This window comes from Centruroides vittatus, unplaced genomic scaffold, assembly GCF_030686945.1.
Source record: "Centruroides vittatus isolate TY-2023 unplaced genomic scaffold, ASM3068694v2 contig_628, whole genome shotgun sequence".
NCBI lineage: Eukaryota > Metazoa > Arthropoda > Arachnida > Scorpiones > Buthidae > Centruroides > Centruroides vittatus.
The window spans coordinates 3,015,606-3,035,755 of NW_027122385.1; the positions used below are offsets into that span (position 1 = coordinate 3,015,606).

The 20,150-nt window shown below is 26.5% G+C and overlaps 1 protein-coding gene across 5 annotated transcripts in view; it reads right to left on the reverse strand.

The window, feature by feature from the left end:
- Positions 1-20,150, reverse strand: part of LOC136979555 (upstream stimulatory factor 2-like) — a 61,078-nt gene that overhangs the window by 16,195 nt on the left and 24,733 nt on the right. For 4 of the 5 annotated variants that reach the window (XM_067275560.1, XM_067275562.1, XM_067275559.1 and 1 more), the window contains exons 3-5: positions 19,564-19,734; positions 14,404-14,547; positions 11,867-11,979 (exon numbers count right to left, since the gene is read on the reverse strand). In XM_067275560.1, coding sequence (XP_067131661.1) covers positions 11,867-11,979; positions 14,404-14,547; positions 19,564-19,734 — 428 coding nt within the window. The remainder of the gene's footprint in view (positions 1-11,866; positions 11,980-14,403; positions 14,548-19,563; positions 19,735-20,150) is intronic. The other variant, XM_067275561.1, reaches the window with a different exon arrangement.

The following is a 20,150-nucleotide window of genomic DNA, read 5'->3' on the forward strand; positions in this document are numbered from 1 at the left end:
AAGTTCATGAATATATTTGAATTATTAATTATATATATATATATATATAAAATTAAACTTTGGTTAATGAAGAAATGTTAAACTTTTCAAACGTTTGAAAAACACACCCTGATTTCAATTCAAATTTTTTATTTAAAAAAAATTGAGATTGTAGGATAATGGGATATTGAGAAATTAAGTATAAAAACTCAAATAATAAATGTAGAAAACAACATTTTGTGACTACTTTTATACCCGAAATTCATTAGATTATAATATATAATATGTGTATCAAGAAGAAAGCAGCACCAAATTTTGCCCCTAGTGACTGAACTTTGAAAAAACTTTATCTACAGAGTTCTGAACACCTACTCTACTTATGATCACTCTGTACATTAAAACCAATCTGTGCATGTCTTAAAACAATAGGCAGATGTTATCAAAGAGAGACATCCTATAGTAACATCCATGATAATTTCTGACATATCATTAATGATTTTATTGACCAATTACTATGGCCTTATATTTTTGTAATTTATATAAAAAAAATGTAACACAAACTATGAATAACAACTGCTCAAAATCTTTTACTGATGAACATATATAAATATGAATCTTATCTATGCAATAAATAAATTAAAAAACTAAAAACAAAGATTTTACAGTGAGTATCAAATCTGAAAAACATTTCTTTTGAAAACTAAGAATCTAGAATCATATTGCTTGTAAACTGAATATTAAGTGTTGTCATAATATTCTCCATTCAAATTTTCATTATTAAACCCAATTTTATACTTATGATACTATCTTTTATACTGTGGTTTGAAAAACAAATATACATGATTCTGGTTTTGTTAGCATATCAAATTAATAAAATAACCAATGAAAAGAATAAAAGAATTTTATAGTTATGCATTATTATATAATAAAATTCTTACTCTATATAATTTTAATTTTATTAGTATTATATTTCAATAAAATTAGGTGACATATCTATAAAATTAAAGCAATCATTAGCAATGAGGACTTAAGGTATTTGTTTCTATTGATTATTTGAAATAATTCATTCTTTTCCTAAGCTAACAACTGAAAGAAAACATTTTATCTTAAAAAGATAATATACAGTAATATCACCACCACAATGCAGAGTTGCAATTTTTAATAATATTTTAATTTATGTAATTTTATATGCTCTTGATTCTAGTAATGTCTTGCTCCTGTACATTTCCTAATGACAATCAAGCCATGCTGGTCATCTATCTAACTCCGTTGTGGAGAAAAATTTTGAACTGAAATCATGCGACTTCCAATCCAGACTGGAAGTTCTTAAATAGTTAATCAGGGTCTCCTACCCCTAATCTTTCCATATCTGGTCTTGACTTTCATCTATCTAACTTGTTCTTGAGATTAATGAAAGACAGATAGCCAGATGCCAATGTATAGGTCTGAAATTTGCATCACAAATACTATAAATTATCAATAAATACTATTCCCTAACTAAAATACAGCAATTTTGATGATCAATGTTTGAATAATTTGAAATCTTGTATGACGTCAAAATCAACATTTAAATAACAAAAATATACATATTAATAAAATAGGTACTTTTCAAATTGCTATCTGAAATTACACTTTGTTTATTTCGGAGAAAAATCAGATATATTTGGTCTTTAAAACTTTATACAACTTTAAATAAATCACAATAAATTATGATCCAATTTTAATATGTTATAAATAAACTTTTGTCAAAATTAAAGATTTTCAAACATTTGAGTCATTTATATCCTGTCAAAATTCATTTTGTTGTACAATTATTAATTTATAATATTTATTGTTTTGTACAGTAAATATTCACAAAAATCCTTCAGCATGAATATTTTTATCATCATAAAATTCTTAATTAAATTTCATTGATTAATAAGATAAAATATAAACAGGATTAAAGCAGTTTATATTTTATAATTAATTATAATTTACTAGTGTTTCATGTTATTAAATGTACATTTACAGTTTTTATACATAAATTAATAATAAATTGTTAAATAACGTTTAAACACAAACGGTTTTCACAAATTAACTAATTATTATTAAGTCACTTAAAATAATTGTAATTGTTAAAATATAGTTTAATATCAGATCAAATAAATTAGATATTCTCAATCAAACCCAGATTGAGCATATCAATCAAAACATGCCATTTAAAATAAATAAATATACTTTTAAAATTTTTTATAAATTCTATTTAGAATTCATTTATAAACAAATTCTGATAGTTATTGCAACACCATAAATTTCAAAGATTTCTTTTGATTAAAGTTTTTTATTGTTCAAATAGAATTTCATTTAATAAAAAATATTTTATTTATATGGAAATGAATTTTAGAAAAACTAATGAAAAAAATTTTTATTACAACTTGATAAAACAACAATAAGAATCACACTAATTTAATAAATAATACAGAGAATTTGTTCTAATAGTTATGAATAATATGTAAATAATCTTTATACAAAATTTTTATGTGGGCTTAACTTTTCACTTGCTAAATATTCAGTTTATTTCTTTATAATTTTCTGTAATAGAAAATCATAAAGAAATAAACTGAAATTCTATTCAAAAACTTTCTAACATTTATTACATGATTATAACACTTAATGTGTGTGGCATTACATATAACACCACAACACATTAAGTGTTATAATCATATAATAAACGTTGGCATGAAGTGACATTGTATTATATAACATTTATTACATCTTTCATTTTTCAGCAATGATTTTCATTCTGTGAGAATTAGAAACTCTTGATGTCTAAGTTCTATTTTATTTATAAATACATTATCTAGTTAAAAGAATTTATTTTTATCTTTATACAAAATTTAATCTACACCACTTCCTTAATTTATATATATACATTATTTCAAATTTAGTACATACTTTATTCTGATTTATACTTCTTCCACTAATTTGCAATGTTCATTAATTTAACTTTTAAAAAATTTGCCTATGGCTTCCCTAACATTTACTTATAAACAAAATAATAGCAAATGAAACATATTTTATTTACTATATAAATATCAATATGATTATAAAGACTATCACAGGCAGAATTTAAAGCACTTCATAACAAACAAATCCACATTTCTAAACCGATTTCTCATTGTATAGCTAATACACAAAAACTAATAATTATGTCCAAAACAAAAATAATCAACAAACATTAAGTTTTTTCAAAGTAACAGTAGTAAACTTAAATGACAAATATTAGAATCTAGTCACCATAAATAAATTCCCGAACTTACAAACTCACCTTTATTAGAAGTAATAAATAATAACTATATTCTGTCCTATCTTAACATATACTGAATTTTGGTTTTCAATGATAATTTTAATTTAATTTTTTATCTGTTAAGATACCCCGTTTCCCCAAAAAGAAGACAGTGTCTTATATTAACTTTTGATCCCAAAGATGCACTAGGTCTTATTTTCAGATGTCTTATTTTTCGTATGGTATGGCAGCTTCCAGCCACCAGGGGAGCTCACCACAGCACACTCGTACAGCATAGCAGGGACAGTGTACGGTATGGCAGCAGGCGACGGGCCTCTTGTTGCCTTGCCTGCACATTTACAAGTGACAGCCGCGGAAGGGAACATCAGGATTGGTGGTAGGTGACGGTCTTCGTGTCCTGCATGCAGCTGCTCTGCAACAGACGGTAAAGGTAGGGGATAACGGTGGCAGGCTAAAAAGAATCACAGCTGCATGCTCTGGTGTTCTGTTTGGCGGGCATACTTCCAAATGAAAACTTTGCTGGGTCTTACTTTCTGGGGAGGGCTTATATTTAGCAATTCAGCAAAACCTCTACTAGGTCTTATTTTCAGGGGATGTCTTATTTTCGGGGAAACACAGTATGTGTTTGATAGTAACAGCATAACTATTGTAATATACACCTTCTATCATATACTCTCCCAATTTATTTTGTTGTAATGCCACATAAACATAACAGAAGTAAGATTTTTATAATTTGAATAATTTCAATATTTCCAAATATCTTTCTATTTATTATATTATAGTATTTAATTTATATTTACAAAAGGTATATTACATAAGGGTTTATCACATCAAGTGCCCACTCTAACACATTTTAAAAATTCTTTAAATTGTGTACATTAGAGAAATAAAGTATTTTTAAAATGTGTTAGATTGATCACTCGGTGTGGTAAACCCTTATGTAAGATAACCTTTGTAGTTATATAAATCAAATACTATAATATAGCAAACATTAGAACAAAAACTAAATAGAGTTTGGTTATTTCAGCCTACCACTGTCGCATTTACTGAGATACTTGAATGGTACAATATAGCAAAAATTCAATGGTCAAGTAGAGAGGAATTGAAAATATATTTTAAATTTTTCAGATATAATATTTTCTAATGTTAACTCTAAGAAACTGTACCATTCACATCTGAATATCAAATGGTAATCTGCCAATGAATCAAATCTCAGAAAAAACAGACCAAATATTTAAACTCAGCACCCGCAAAAACCACTTAAATCATATTTTGTGCTGGCCAGTAACTTTATATTGGGTATTTTTTTTATTCAAATGCCACCATACTGCTGGTCAGATTGTACTATATTGTACTTGCCGACGAGCCTGACATTGCACAGGCAAATAATAAAACCAGCAAAGATTAAGAATATTAGATTCTTTTGTACTTCTAGCCCTTCTATTACATTATATTATAGTATTTGATTTATATAACCATGAATGTTATCTTACATAAGGGTATAGTAGGAACAAATAATGATCAAAAGGTTGTTTAACAACTACTGGTTATTATAAAAACTTTTGTTCAAAGTGAATTCAATGAAATTATTATAATTACATTTGTAAAGTTTTGAATTCTGTTTTTATATATTTTGCTTTCTTTGTATCCCCAGAGCCCACCAGTAGTCAAATGGATAATACAGTACACTGGTTTGTATCTAATGAAGACTATATTCAATGGTAGTTTTAAGGAATTTAAAAAACAAATACATCTTTATCCAGTAAAGCTATAAACTTTTGTAAACAGAGAAATTACTAATACAAAAACATTGTAGTTACACAATAAGATTATTAATCATGAAATTTTCAGCATTATATAAAATATATTAGAAAAATAATTCAACCTATATCAAAAATGATCTATTTACAGTGATATGTAAAAAAAAGAAAATAAAAATATCACAAACACATTTCCCAAAATTTGTATGAATAAATTTAATACCAAAATTTTCAACAAAAAACTCTGTAATGTAAATGATATAGAAACAGTTAGCCAAATGATTCTGATATATGTGTTTATTAAGTAACTACACCACAAATTTTTAACAAACTATTAAATAACTAATTTTAATATTCTTATTCAACAATAATAAATTGAAAAATGTAAATATTTTGTAAATATTTTATTTGACTTTCATCAGATGACAACAATAAAGCTGTCAATCAATATCATGCGTTCAATATAGTAATCTGTTTAAGTAATCAGAAAATTTGCAGAGCAACTTTCAGTAAAAAAATAGATATTGAAAACATTGTCCTTTAAAAGACCAAGTATCCATAATGATTGGTCAATTTGATAAATTAATCAATATTTATCAAACTGCGCACCCTTTTTGGTCATTACGAATAATGCCCGATTAATCACTTTGTCCATAACATATACATATAATCCATCCAATAATCAATAAAATTAAAGCAATATATACAACTGTTGGGGAATACGGCCTTCAGTTGTTGGAAAGCCAAAAGAATATAGTGTGCTTGATAGCTCACCACATCATGACTTTTCCAAGTTGTATGTTTCCTGGCCACAGCTTCACACATGAATCATTGAATGACCGCATTAAAATGCATGTATTTGTCCTCTCAAGTTGATACATCTTAAAAAGCAAATCACCCATTCATCAGATAATGGAAACACCAGCATAAGCAATAAATATATATCTTTGCAACTCATCAGTAATTTCATCTAATGAGTTGAAACATGAATCACACCATGCTTACTGACCACCTTTTTAATTTTCTGAAAGAAATTCTTATGAATTGTATTACATAATTTTTTCTAAGGATGCTCTCATCTAATACTGACCTTTGCACGTACAGTACTTTGAGGAATGATTTGAATGCAGGAATGTTTACCTTACAGACAGGAATTCCTGATGGATTAATACTGATAAGATATGCACTGAACTTACTCAATGACCACTGCTTTTCAGATCCTGAAATAAAGGCATGTATCAAAGTATCAATAGTTTGCCTACATTTTGACTTGTGAAGTTCAACGTTCTTTGCTTGCTTTCTGTACCAGATGTGCTGGTTGGACTGCAATTTGAAAAAGATTTTTGACCTATAAATTCCCAGTTGTCCCAGAATGGTGTTGATGAAAGCTGAGACCAGATATGGAAACCTTGAGCAGGAGGCCCTGATTAACTATATACAAACTTCTGATGTAAACCAGAAGTCCTGTTATTTCAATTTAAAAATTTTCCTCTGAAAGGTGTTAGATAGATGACCAGCACAACTATATTGTTAAAGAAAAAGTATGGCATACAAAGGCAAGTCACTACTAATTTGAGGCAAGAGAATATATTTTAAATTAAATAAATTAAAAATGATTAAAAATTGCAGCTTGGCATTGTGAGGATGTCACAAATAACTGCTCATTCATTCTATCTCTTTGACGCTTCTTGTTGATCACAAGGTTTACATTGTAGACGGCACATCGAAGAATGAGACCACCAGTTTCAATAAATTCTTCTTACAGAAGGAAGGAACTTTTCCTTCTTAACCTTTGGCATGTTTTATTGGGAACAATTGATTCTGGTTCAGATTAGTACAATACTAACACAACCAACTATAAAGAGCAACTATTTATCAGGATAACTAACCAAAGTCATAGGCCAGAATGAAATGCTCTTTTCTTTCCTCCTTTATATACTGGGCATGGACCACACAGATAACTGGCAAATAGAGCACTACTATTTTATCAAAGTTTTGTATTTTATATCACGGGTTTTGCTACATTAACTTGGGAACTATTGGGCTACGATGATATAAATATACCATTTTAAAGCTCTCAATCTGCTACAAAATAAGAGCATGGGACTTTATCTAACTGCTAAAGAAGAGTGAAAATAATTTATTTCATATATTTTTCAGTCCAATCTTTTAAAATACAGAAAAGTGGGGAAAAAGGTGCTGAAATGACAGAGAAGGGAAAAGGGACAAATGTGCTAATCTCACAAAAAGATTAAACAGAGTATTCATTTCATTTCATGCCCAAAATATATAACTTGAACTATCCATATGAAAACAGTTCTATTCTTAAAAAGGTGCTGCATTTTAAAATCCTTCCATTAGTTATAAATAGTGATGGGATGATACCAAAATTTCTCCCAATTCTGATTCTGTCAAACCCCTAATTCTAATTGGAAATAATATATTTTAAATTAAATAAATTAAAAGTATGATTAAAAATTGCAGCTTAGCATTCCAATTCCAATTCTTTTGAATAGTTTCTAAAATTTATATTTGTTTAAAAAAATTAATGATTTACATTACAAGCACAGTACATTCATTAATTAATAAACATAAAACTTAAGAATGGAAAACAATTTGAAAATCCAGAATCAACCTTTCAAAAGAAACCTGAATACTCTCCATATATATGTGGATATGAATGCTTTTATTGTGTATTGCAAAACAAATTTGTAATCTTATTTTAGATAAAGTTAATATTGCAACACTAACCTCAAAGAAATTACAACTAATTAATTCCCTTTTTACTCAAAGAACTCTCCCATCATGTTACTTAGAATTCACATCTTTGGAAACTGTTTCATTAGCCAACGTGATGACTGGGGAAGGAGAAAGTAAATGAGAAGATGCACTTCTTTTCTCAAAATCAGTATGCCTCAAATGCTTTAATTCTATCATATTTAACACTAAATGAAGCTCAGCAATGATGCAATGAGCTGAACAAATATTACCATCATCAAGAGTTAACAAATTTCTGAATTCATTCACTTGAGCTAGGTTTTCTAAATGAACAATTGTGTGAACTTTTTCCAGGAAAGACAAATCAAATGAATTCCTAGACTGATTCATCTTGAAAAATCAATTTTTAAAACTCAAAAAATGGCAGTAAATTTATTGCAAATAATTATTTTTACTTAGAATCACATGAATTGCATTTGTTATGATTCACAGTATCTACACTTCTATATTAGCTGAAACTAATTTAGCTTAAACATCACCTTAAATACTTTTTTCAGTAACATTTTTAATTTCTTTAAACAGATGTTTTTGACCTGTTAAACCTGACCTTTTTCATAGGTCAGGTTTAACAGGTCAAAAATGTTTGTTTAAGAAATTAAGCATTTTATCATTACAAGCAGACATACTAAATATTAAAAATAATTTAATATATTTATTAAATTAAAGTATAATTTTGTTTATATTTTCAATTGTTTTGCTGACACTTAAATATTTTTGTTGACCGCCAGCCCCAATTTGAAATTGATGGTCAAGCCTATCCAATACAGACTGGGTGGCAACCCTAATGTCACCCTATCTCCCTTAAAATGGAGACAGAGCAATGAGATATTGCACTGACTATATGAAAGAAAAGTCTACTGAAACAGATGTCACTTTACATATGGGGTGTCACACACACTCCGGTTTGTCAACATGACAGCTTCCAATAAACAAATACTTAGTTATTAATATTGAAATTTTAAAAATTTTTAATCTTTGACTGAAACAAAAAATTAACGTTCTTGTTAAATGTAGAAAAATTGTTTTAAGAATCCGAAATTGTAATGAGATTTGCTCAATTCCAATTCCCAAAAAATGGCCGATTTTTTCCAATTTTGATTAATCATCCCATCACTAGTTATAAATATAGTTTTTAATTATACAGTAAATTATAAAAATAATTTACTGTATAATTTCATTTGAAAAATACAGTCAAACCTCAATTTACAAACTTAATTTGTTCCTAAAAGTTGTTTGGAAACAGATTTGTTCACAGACAAACAAATTTTTCCCACAAAACCTTTTTGTTTTTTATCTTTTTAGCTGTATTTCATGCTTAAAAATATCTACAAATGCAATATAATATTTTATATATATAAATATAGAATGGATATAGATATTAAAAGCAGAATCTAACTTTACAAAAAGTGCCATAAATAGAGACTCAACTGACTGCAAAGATGAAATATAACCAAATCAATAAAGACAGACAATATTTTGGAAAGTGTGGATAAAGTACTCATGTTTCAATTACTTTGATTAAAATTCAAATAAATAAATTTATTTTAATTTTAATTTCAGTTTCAGTTTCCATGTAAAAACCAGAGTTTTAATTATCATTTTTAATTTTAATTAATTTGATACCTAGTATTAATAAATATTATTATTATAATACATAAATAAATTTTTGTTATTTAATTTGAATTAAGCACCTTTAAATACAAATTATTGGATGTCATTTATAATACAAGAATGTCAATTAATGCGGTTTTTTTTATTCATTAATTTGATTTAAATTGAATTGTGATGCATACCAAAAACCAGAAATAGTACCTTACCCACATGCAATTTGAAATCTGATTTGACTAACAATGTCATGGATGCTTTACATGTTGTGACATCTAATGATGTGAGGCAAATCTCGACACCATTACTGAATTGGTAGTCCTGTTGTTGATTGGTCGGGCTGTCAACTTTAACACTTTAACATAGAAAGTATAGGAAGCTGACCATTGGTGGCCGGCTATGCTGAGTAGCTTGTTTGGAAACCGGAGCAAATATGGTGTTCAAAATTTTGTTCATAAACTGAATTGTTCATAACTCGAGATTTGACTGTATTAGTTATAAATTATTTGAATTACTTGCACTCAAATAAATTTTTGACACTATCATTAAGTTTTTTAGATATATTACATATTGTAATAATACTATAATTAAAATTTTTCTTCAAATTAACAATGAACTCACATACACAACTTATTATCATTTAATCTGAATCAATATAGAAAATTTATGATTTGATCTATTGAAATTGTTGCATTTGTATTTTGAGAGATAAAATCATATAAACTGCAAATTATATAAAATTTTAATTAGAAAGCAATTTTTAGCATTGTTATATTTTCTTATAGAAGTTATAATAATTCTAATAAAGCCTTACCAACACTGTAAACTCTACTTAATTTAATCATTTTGGGATTTGCCTAAACTATCATCATCAACTGATAATATTAAGCAGAGTATCTAAATAAGACTACAATTAGTCAATAAAACCAATATTTCCTTTAACGGCAAGTACATTAAAATGTTAAAACAATTAAAAAATCTATAACTTTGAAGATTTTTTAATTATAATTATTAATTAATACACAGGGTGTAACAAAAAAAAAACTGCCAAATTTCAGAGATAGATTCTAGGATCAGAAGCAAGCTTTATATCTTCTATAAACATTTTTCAAAATCTAATTCATTTGATATATGGCCTGTCAAAAAAGAAGATATTTTTCAAATTATCCATCAAAGCATATGCTAGAGTTGTCAACTTTTTAAAGTAATTTTGTATTTGTTTCTGCCTCTGCCAACAGATTGAGATACCAAAACTAAATGATGCTCAAGTAGATCTTACTGTAATAAATATAAACAAAGTCTTATCCACTTTACAGTAAAAAATAAATAGTAGGAAATCAAAAATTTTTCAATGTAAATTTATTTAGAAGAACACTGTTTTTTTTACAAAACTAAACAAAACAATTTAAGAAAAAATGTCAAAATGCTGCTCAAAATGTCCTCCACTGATGTGGAGAACATTTTGAGAAGTTCAGGAGTTCAATTTCTGTATAATAGAAATAAAATAATAATAATAATTTTCAACATTCAAAATGAAGCTTCAGTTTGTGTGTGTTGTGACAAAATAGAAGTAGAAAACAGTAATATCCCTTTGGCAAAAGGATAAAAACTCATTTTCAATATAAAGATTTGGCAGGCAAATCAAAAAAGGAGAAGAATTTAAAATCTTCTATATACAATTTTTCAAGTTTATTTTTCTAAAATCTATCCCTAAAATATTGACACAAACGTTTGTTACGTACTGTATAAGTCATCTCAAGATTGTTGTTTGCTACCAGCTTTAACAGTTAGCATAATCAGCAATTTAATTTTTTCTTGAATTTTGTAGGAAAATTAAACATTAAATATTAATTGTTTTAATTTTAAGCATCAGTTAACATTTAACAATAACTAATAATGACTGTTATCAGCTGTATGTTGAGATTAACAGAATAAAAAGTCTTTTAAAAAGACTATTTATCCTAATAACTAACAACTAACTGAATCCTGATTGCAATAAACAATTTTTAAATAATAAATTTCAACTTATACGCTTTAGAACTTGCTAATTTTGATAACATTAACCATGATTACATAAGCAGAGTCTACTGTATTTAAAGTTCTTTTTTTAAATAAAAGAATACCCATGAAAAGTTTTTAAAATAATCAATAACCTTAGAGGACAATATCACTGAATAACAGATAATTATTTGTCAATATTCTTAATTTATTATCGTGTTCCTTCTAAGAAAGAGAAAATACTCTGAACTAAGCACAAACTAATCCCACATTAGGACCAATTACATTTAAGAATTTAAATGCAATTAATGTAATTGGTTTGAAAACTTTTAGATTATCATGCTTAAAAATATTTATGTGAAGTTTAAACCTATTTAAAATAGGAATTAATAAAAAATTTTAATATATAAAATATGAAATGGCATCTTTTGATTGATAAATTACAATAAAAATCACTTACCGTTTCATCTTTCCTTACCTGTCCTTGCTTGGTGTGGTCAGAGGCACAGTCTGGAATTATCTTTGAGAGTTTTATAATCCAATTGTTTATTTTATCCCTTCGTCTCCTTTCCACTAAAAATAAATTTTTGTTTAACTTTTCAGAAACTGACAGAAATAATACGTATAACATGCAGAACCTGTTCAGAATTATCAACATAAAGTTTTAGAATATTCATTGTTTTCAAAATTATAATAGTATTTTATTCAATTTTTTAATACTTTTATTTTTTGACATTTTATAAGTCAAAATTGATGATGATGATAACAGAAAATGAGTTCAGATTTCATGTAATTTAAAAACTCAAGGATGTAATATTAGATGCAATCATATATGAATGAATTAAATTTTTAAAATGTAAATTCTCCAAATATTCATTAATATTTAAAAATTCAAAAAGTATTGTTTCAATTCCAATTTATCTTTTATACTGTAAATGATGAATCAGAATTGTAGAAATATTGTTGTTTTTTTTAAAATCAAACTTCAGAGTCAATTTAAGTTAACTCCATTTGATGTAGTTATAAGAACACTGAAAATGCTAATATAAAAATAAAACTTAAATGATGAATCAGACATAATAAAAGCCATAGACAATATTAGCAGAGAAACAAAACATACAAAACAACTCACATAAAAGGAAAAATTATTCAACAGATAGTATAAGAAAATCATTTTTGACATATGACCAACCATAAACATTATCCAATCAGCTTATATTTAAACTACAAAAAAGAATGATTTAAAGAATTATATTTCTACTAAAGTTAAAAAATTCATAAAGTTATGCTAAGTTAATAATTATATCATTTATTAATTAGAGCAATCTGGAAAAACTGATTCAATGTAGTGCTCAAAACTGAACCCCATAATTTACAAGATATGATGAAAAGTAAGCAACATAGTAATATACTGAAAATTTAAATATTTTTTACTAGTAGACGATAATCTATATTGGTAATGGCAAACCCTGACCCATGCAGACCATCTCACAGGTCATACAGTGACCCAAATGACAATTTCAAGTTATCCACATTGAATGTTTAAAAAATATTAGTTCAAGTTCTTATAAATTATTTGATAGTGTGAAAGCAGGTTCCTAAAGCCATCATGAAAGTCTTAAAGATCACTAATTATGAATTGCAAATTATAAAAAAAATTATAATTAAATAAACAACAGAATATTCTTTTGTTATTGGGCTGCAATTTGAAAAAATTGTAGACCTATAAATTCCAACTGTTGTCCATCCATCTTTCCTTAATCTCGAGAATGGAATTAAATAGATGAAAGCCGAGACTAGATATGGAAACCTTACGGCAGAAGTTCTCAATCTTTTTGAAGTCAGGGAACAGAAAACTTTGACGTTTTTTTCCGCAGAACACTTAACACTTACAACACATCAGCTTTAAAGCAAGGTGGCAAACCTTTTCGAAATCAAGCACACTTGGTCTAGTAGATGACAATATTGGCATTTGCTGATTACATTACCATACAAAAATTATTTTACGTTGTATTGATATTTCTTTTGCAACAGTTTTTAATTGTATATTTGATTTTTTGAGGAACACTTGAAGTGGCTTCACAGAGTATCCATGTTCCGCAGACCATGGATTGAGAACCATGGTCTTAGGGGAAGGAGTCTCCAACTAACTATATACAAACTTATGATATAAACCAGAAGTCCTGTTATTTCAATTCAAAAATTTTCCCCTGAAAGGTGTTAGATGATCAGCGTGACTATTGTTAAAGGAAAAGTATGAAGTACAGGGGGCAAGCCACTACTAATTTGAGGTAGAGAACATATATTTTAAATTATCTTAATTAAAAATTGCAGCCCAGCATTGTGACGATGTCACAATAAATAATTGCCCATAATCACATAATATTGTCTTTACATTATATTGAGTTTATTGTAATTTTTGTCATATAGATTAAAAAATTAAAGTAAAATTTGTAGACACTTTTTGTTATTTTATAATTATTCAAATTAAATATTTGATCTATGATTTGAAGTTAATAAATTTCAAATTTGGTTTTAACCAACATTTGGAAAAAGGTTTGCCACTAATAATTTCTTTAAAATGTGGAATATTAGTTAAATCAGCTGAACTACTATAAATTTCTATGTATATGAAAGCTTATTTTTTTTGTTCTGAAAACTAATGCCACAAAGGACGGAACATAAACAAATATTATTTAATAAATTTACTTATTCTTAATTTTCTCTCTATTTAAAAGTATTTAAAATTCTATCAAAATCAATTACTTTAGAGTCAATAATAAAAATAATATCATACAACAATTCTAGAAACTTTGAATACAAATATTGGACAAAAAAAATCAAGATAAATACAGCAGAATAACTGTTACTTTGTAATATTTAAATTCTAAAAATATAAATATTTTACAAACTGTAATATACTAATGATGACAATGCACATTAATTTTTCTCCTAGTTAAAACAAAATCAAATAATCATTTTTTTATAATTACATACCTTCATTATGAGTAGCCCGTCTCTTTTCATCTCTGGCAGTTTTTGATCCATCTAATTTTGGTGTAAATTGGTGTGTTCTAGGAGCCAGAGTTCTTTGTCCAGTCTGTAATACATCTTGTGGTGACATCATTACATAAAATTGACCTGAATATATAGGAAATTTAATGTAAAATTTGAAAACTATAATGCTCATATATTTATTATAACTAGAAATATACTCTATTTCTTGACAATAAATGAATATAGATTATATTTAATGCTATTATCTTAAAACATGTTAATGACAAATTTAAAAATTAAATTAATAATAAAATTTTAAAATTATAAACTGTAAAAATATGCAATTCATAATTATTCTATAACATTTAAAATGTGTTTAATTTCTTATTTATTTTATCTTATAAATATAAGACAAAAATCTAATAAGACATTTTTTTTTTAATAAAAATTGTCAGATAAATTTTGTTAACTTCTTTTGAAATTTTAAAGCAGAGGAGTCACATCAAACTTCTGTGACAATTTTTTTATATTGTGTCACAGAAGTTTGATGTGATGTTTTGAAATCTATGTTTCAGTCAAATGATGGGGTACATTGTCCAAAATATATCTTTGACATAATATCAATAATAAAGCACTTCCAAATCACTGAATAAACCTTGTGCCTTGTCTGATTAGTCCATATCAGCTAATTTACAAATTGTGAATATAGCTTTTATACTCAACATAATAAAAGAGCAGGTTGTCCAAAATTAAGCAGAGTAAGTGACAAACATGTTATTCAAACATTATTCAAGAACTATCAATATACAAGTTAAACAATCTACTTATTCTATATTGTGTGCACATGCACATAACACTGGAAAACAATAATTAGCTTAAAAAATTCCTCTGTTTTAAATTACAAATGTCTTTTTTGCAAATTTTCAGGAAAATGAATGAATTCCTTGATTGTTACTTGACATTTTCCAGTTTTTCCCTGTGAGGGAGAACCTGAATTATTATTAGCTTTCTACAATACTTAATTACTATCAATACCACCTTCTGCTGCTAAGAAACGTTTATTAAAGCAAAACACAAACGTTTTCAATCTAATACAATAAGCCATCCTCAGAACATTATGAAACAAGTGGCAAGTAAAAAATACTTGAAAATGGATTTCTAAAAAGCTCCTAACTTATACAGTATTTTGAGAAATGATAAATACATGTTTAGAAAAGAAGAAAAAGCAGCCATATATAGAATTTCATTTGAAAATCAGTAATTGGGAATAAGCAGACTAAACTGGGGTCACAAGAAGGAATCTAGCCATTAGAATTAAGAAGCACAAATATGACTAAAAAAAGGGCACTGCAACACAGTTTTGTCCAGTATGGCACAAGTAGAGAACTCCATATTTAAATGTAATGAAAGAGTATCCTCAAAGCTAACAATGAGAAATGCATAGGCATTCCCCATTGTTAGTAATGAATGAAGAAAAAATTGAAGTTTATAAAAGCATATTAAATTAAAGGATGGTTGCATAAATGCCAGGGATGCAGGTAGACTGTCTTGTGCATGGAAATTCTGTATAAAAAAATTTAAAATACAAAAATTCTTAGTTGGCACCTGCCCTTATATTTTGATGCATTTTTGTTTATTTTATTTTTTTATATTGCTGTTATTATAGTTTATTTATCTTATTTTATCTTCATATTTTATTTATTTAATTGTTAATTTGTCTAATATTTTGTTTTAAATTTAAACATAAGAGTTCAGATGTTCCTTCATTAAAATGTTTCATTTTTTGAAAAGGCATTAGAATTCAGTTACACCTGAGTATGGCCTATTGTATTAGGTTGAAAACATTTGTGTTTTGTTTAATAAACATTTCTGAGCAGCAGGTGATATTGATAATTCATTAAGTATTTCACAAAGCTTTCTACAATATTCCAAAATTATTCCAAAAAATAATAAAACAGGGAGAAAGAAAATTGCTGATATTAAAGAATACTTTGCTACAATATGAATATATTGTATTTTTCAAGTATTTTTTAAGTTGCAATATGTATTTGTTACAATATATTTGTATACAAAAACAACAAAAGTAAATATAGTAACCCCTCAGTATATCACTCTTGTTGGGAGACAGACAAAAAGTGCAATATTTAGTACCAAGTACTAAATATTCTGGATTTTTACTAAACAAATTAGAGTATAGATTCAATAGCATGTATATTCTTTCGTCAGCAAGTGTTTCTGATATAAAATTAGCTTAGTTTTTCAATTCTGAATTTTATTTGTGGTTATATCTTATTAAATGACATCTACGTAAACATCGATACCAGAAACGCCCATTTAGCATTACTGTTTCTTTAAGAATGACATTTAAAGACAAATACTGTTGATATAAAAACAAAATATCAGTTGCAATTTTATTACACAGTACTATATTTCATAATAAATTGCTTATTAAAAATTTCTGTAATTTATATATTTTTCAATAAAAATTATAAATAGTAATTAAAAATTTTAAATATATATATATATATAGAACATATGAATATATAATAGAACATCAAAACTTATAAAATTACAATAAGTAAAGTCTCTAAAAAGCAAAATAAAGTTAGTACTAAATAAAAAATTTTAGCAATTTTCCTTCAGAAATAAATATTTTCTGTACACATTACTCTTGAATTTGAAATTTCACACTTTTATGGGAATTGACAGTATCCCTCAATTCACATAAAAGTAAAATTTCAAATTCACTGAAACTTGTAAATGAGGAGACATTACTTAAAATTAATAAACAAACAATTTTTAATATCAAAAGGAAACTTAAATGATAATTGATCTGTCCACCTGTTTTGCTTATTTAGATCTTGACAAATTTATTGTTTCACCTGCAGTGGTAGTTTCAAGTACATTGGTAGGAATAAAATACTGTATTTTGTTGCAAAAAGAAATTCAATGGCAATTGGTAATTTAAAATTTATTGATTCAAATACTTTTACAACTTGGAAAAAAAAAAAAAGCACAATATATCTGAATCCATCATACAACAAATGGCTACTGTATATAAAAATATGTCACATCTAAAGAAAAAATATTACAGTAGAGTCCCAGAAACTTTACTCTCAAAAACTTGTGTCATTAAAAAAAACCCCTGCAATTTAACTTATACCACTATAATTTAACACTACCATCAAATAAGTTATTGTTCTTCACTGGTGACACTTGATAACAGCATCAATTCCGTATGTTAAAGATTATCATTATATAACCCCTTTATCTGAAGTTCCACCCACAAAATGCCACCATGCAAACATCACTAACTCTATAGTAGCCATTAAATAGATATTTTTTGAATTAAATATAACTACAAACAGAAATAGTCACTATTAATACATAATTAATACATATATGAATTTGCACATATCAATACGTGTGTATTAAAAAGTACTATAATTGTTTGGAAAATATTTATTATTAGAATGTACTGTAGATTTTCATTCATACTAAAGGTGTTAAAAGATTTTTAATAGATTAATTTGTTGATTTTTGTGAAACCGTGTTGTATTATTCTTCGAAGTATCAAACACAAATTCGTGTTAATAACAACCACTTGGCTTTTTTCAACTAAATAAAGGTGGAAAAAAGCCAAGTGGTTGTTATTAACACGAATTTGTGTTTGATACTTCGAAGATTAATTTGTAGTAATATATTATGGATTGTGAATAACCCAACCCAAAGTCTGCAAAACTCGTGATTTTCAGTAACTGGTTGCCTTCTCTATCCACATTGAATTGAGTTAGTAGGATTCTACTGTATTTATTTTTATGACAAACTGAAAAACGTTACTTAAATTAATTTTATTTTATACTAAATACATTTGTTTAAAAAAGCAAGAGTAAAAAAAATATGTTTCATAAATATATACAGGTTTATATTAATTCATAATTATTCCAGAATTACAAATTATTGTTTATAAAACAAACAAATTATAAAATTAACAATAAAACTGATACTCCTTAAATTCTAGAAATTGTTATTTTTTTTATATTCAATTAATTATAAACTGGTCAAACCTTCATAAAAAAAAATCTTGTTAAAAGTAATTGTAAATATATTAATCTAATGCATATTAGATAAAATGCAGTGTTATCTGATGTAGCTTAGAATTCAGAAGTTATTTTAATAACTTCTAAATCTGTAATTCTAACCCCTACAATTTTGAGCAAACTGTTGCTACATAAACTGTCAACAGTTTGCTCAACTTTCCTGATAACATTTAATATTTGTGGTGCCATCTGTTATCATATTTTATTAAAAATCTTTTTATATTTGTAACTATTATAAAATGGCAAAAAGCTTAATTTTGAGGGTAGAAACAAGTTTTATAAAAAACAGTAAATGCTAATAATGAATAAAATTGTCATAAGTCAAACCCTACTAGAGATACATATGACTGCCATTATCTCCCCCACTCCCTCAACCTTTAACCACCAAAATTTAACAGCATCAATCCCCATAATAAACAAAAATCCCTGCAAAATTTCAGAAAATTTTTGATAAAAAGGACAGGAGCTTCAAACAGGGTGAACAAAATCATGCCACCCATACATCCACAATCATACATAGAGAAATTACCCTCCCCTGAACTTTTTTGCATTTCTCGATGTTTCAAGATGTCCTGAGTTCAAAAATATAAAAATCTGGGAATCATTTTCTGCTGGATTGCCATACTTTCTCTCTGTTATAAGCTGGGAAAGTAAAATTAAAATATAACTATGAAACTACTGTATCTGCTTCTTTGCTTTTGTTTGCATTTATTAATTCTGTTATTAGAATCAAACAGCAAAAAATTTAATAAAACTAATTACCTTCAAATAATGCTTTATTTTAATAAATGTATATTATTTACATAAAAAAAAATGAGAATCAATGAAAAAGCTTGAATTATTTATTGTCTAAAAAGTATCACTCATTCAATCATTTATTTTAAAATTTACAAATGATTTTCTTCAATAATTATAATATTTGATTCATAATACACAATTACATATTCTTAAAAAAATTTTGAAATAGTAATTTTTGTAATAAATCAAAATTATTATTAAACAAATAATTTGTACTTTTGATTCTGAATTTCTGAGAACTATTCAATTTAGAAAAAATTACCTTCTCCTCCAGGCCCTCCATTTCCATTAGTTGCAGTAAAAGGATTTGTAATAATAGCCTGTGCAACCTGTTGACCAACTAAAGCAGCACCTGCAGATGATACAACTTGAGTAGCTTCAGTGGTTACTTCAGGTTGATGTGCTACTTGTACTACACGATAAGTCACAGCACCTGAAAATATTTTTTAAAGTATACTTATGTATATTTTATGATTTAAAGATGATATAAAAGTAAAATAAATCTAATAGCAAAATGACAAATCTTAATGTTGTCAGATAATTGTCATTATTGAATATATACACAATAGTAAATTCCAATCAATTACACATCTGTGTTTAATCTGTTAATGTTGAAATTGTAAGATAACATTAAGAAATATTATGTAAATTTATCATAGATTAAATAAAATCTGGTATACAGTTAAGTATTTACAATTTAACAATAGTAATAAAGAAAATTAAACAATTTTAGAAAAAAAAACATGTAGAACATAAAATAAAATAGCATTATTAACTAGAAATCATCTTAACATAAAAAAACTGGTTAATCAATTTTACAGTTTGGTTATAAACCAAAATTATTTATGG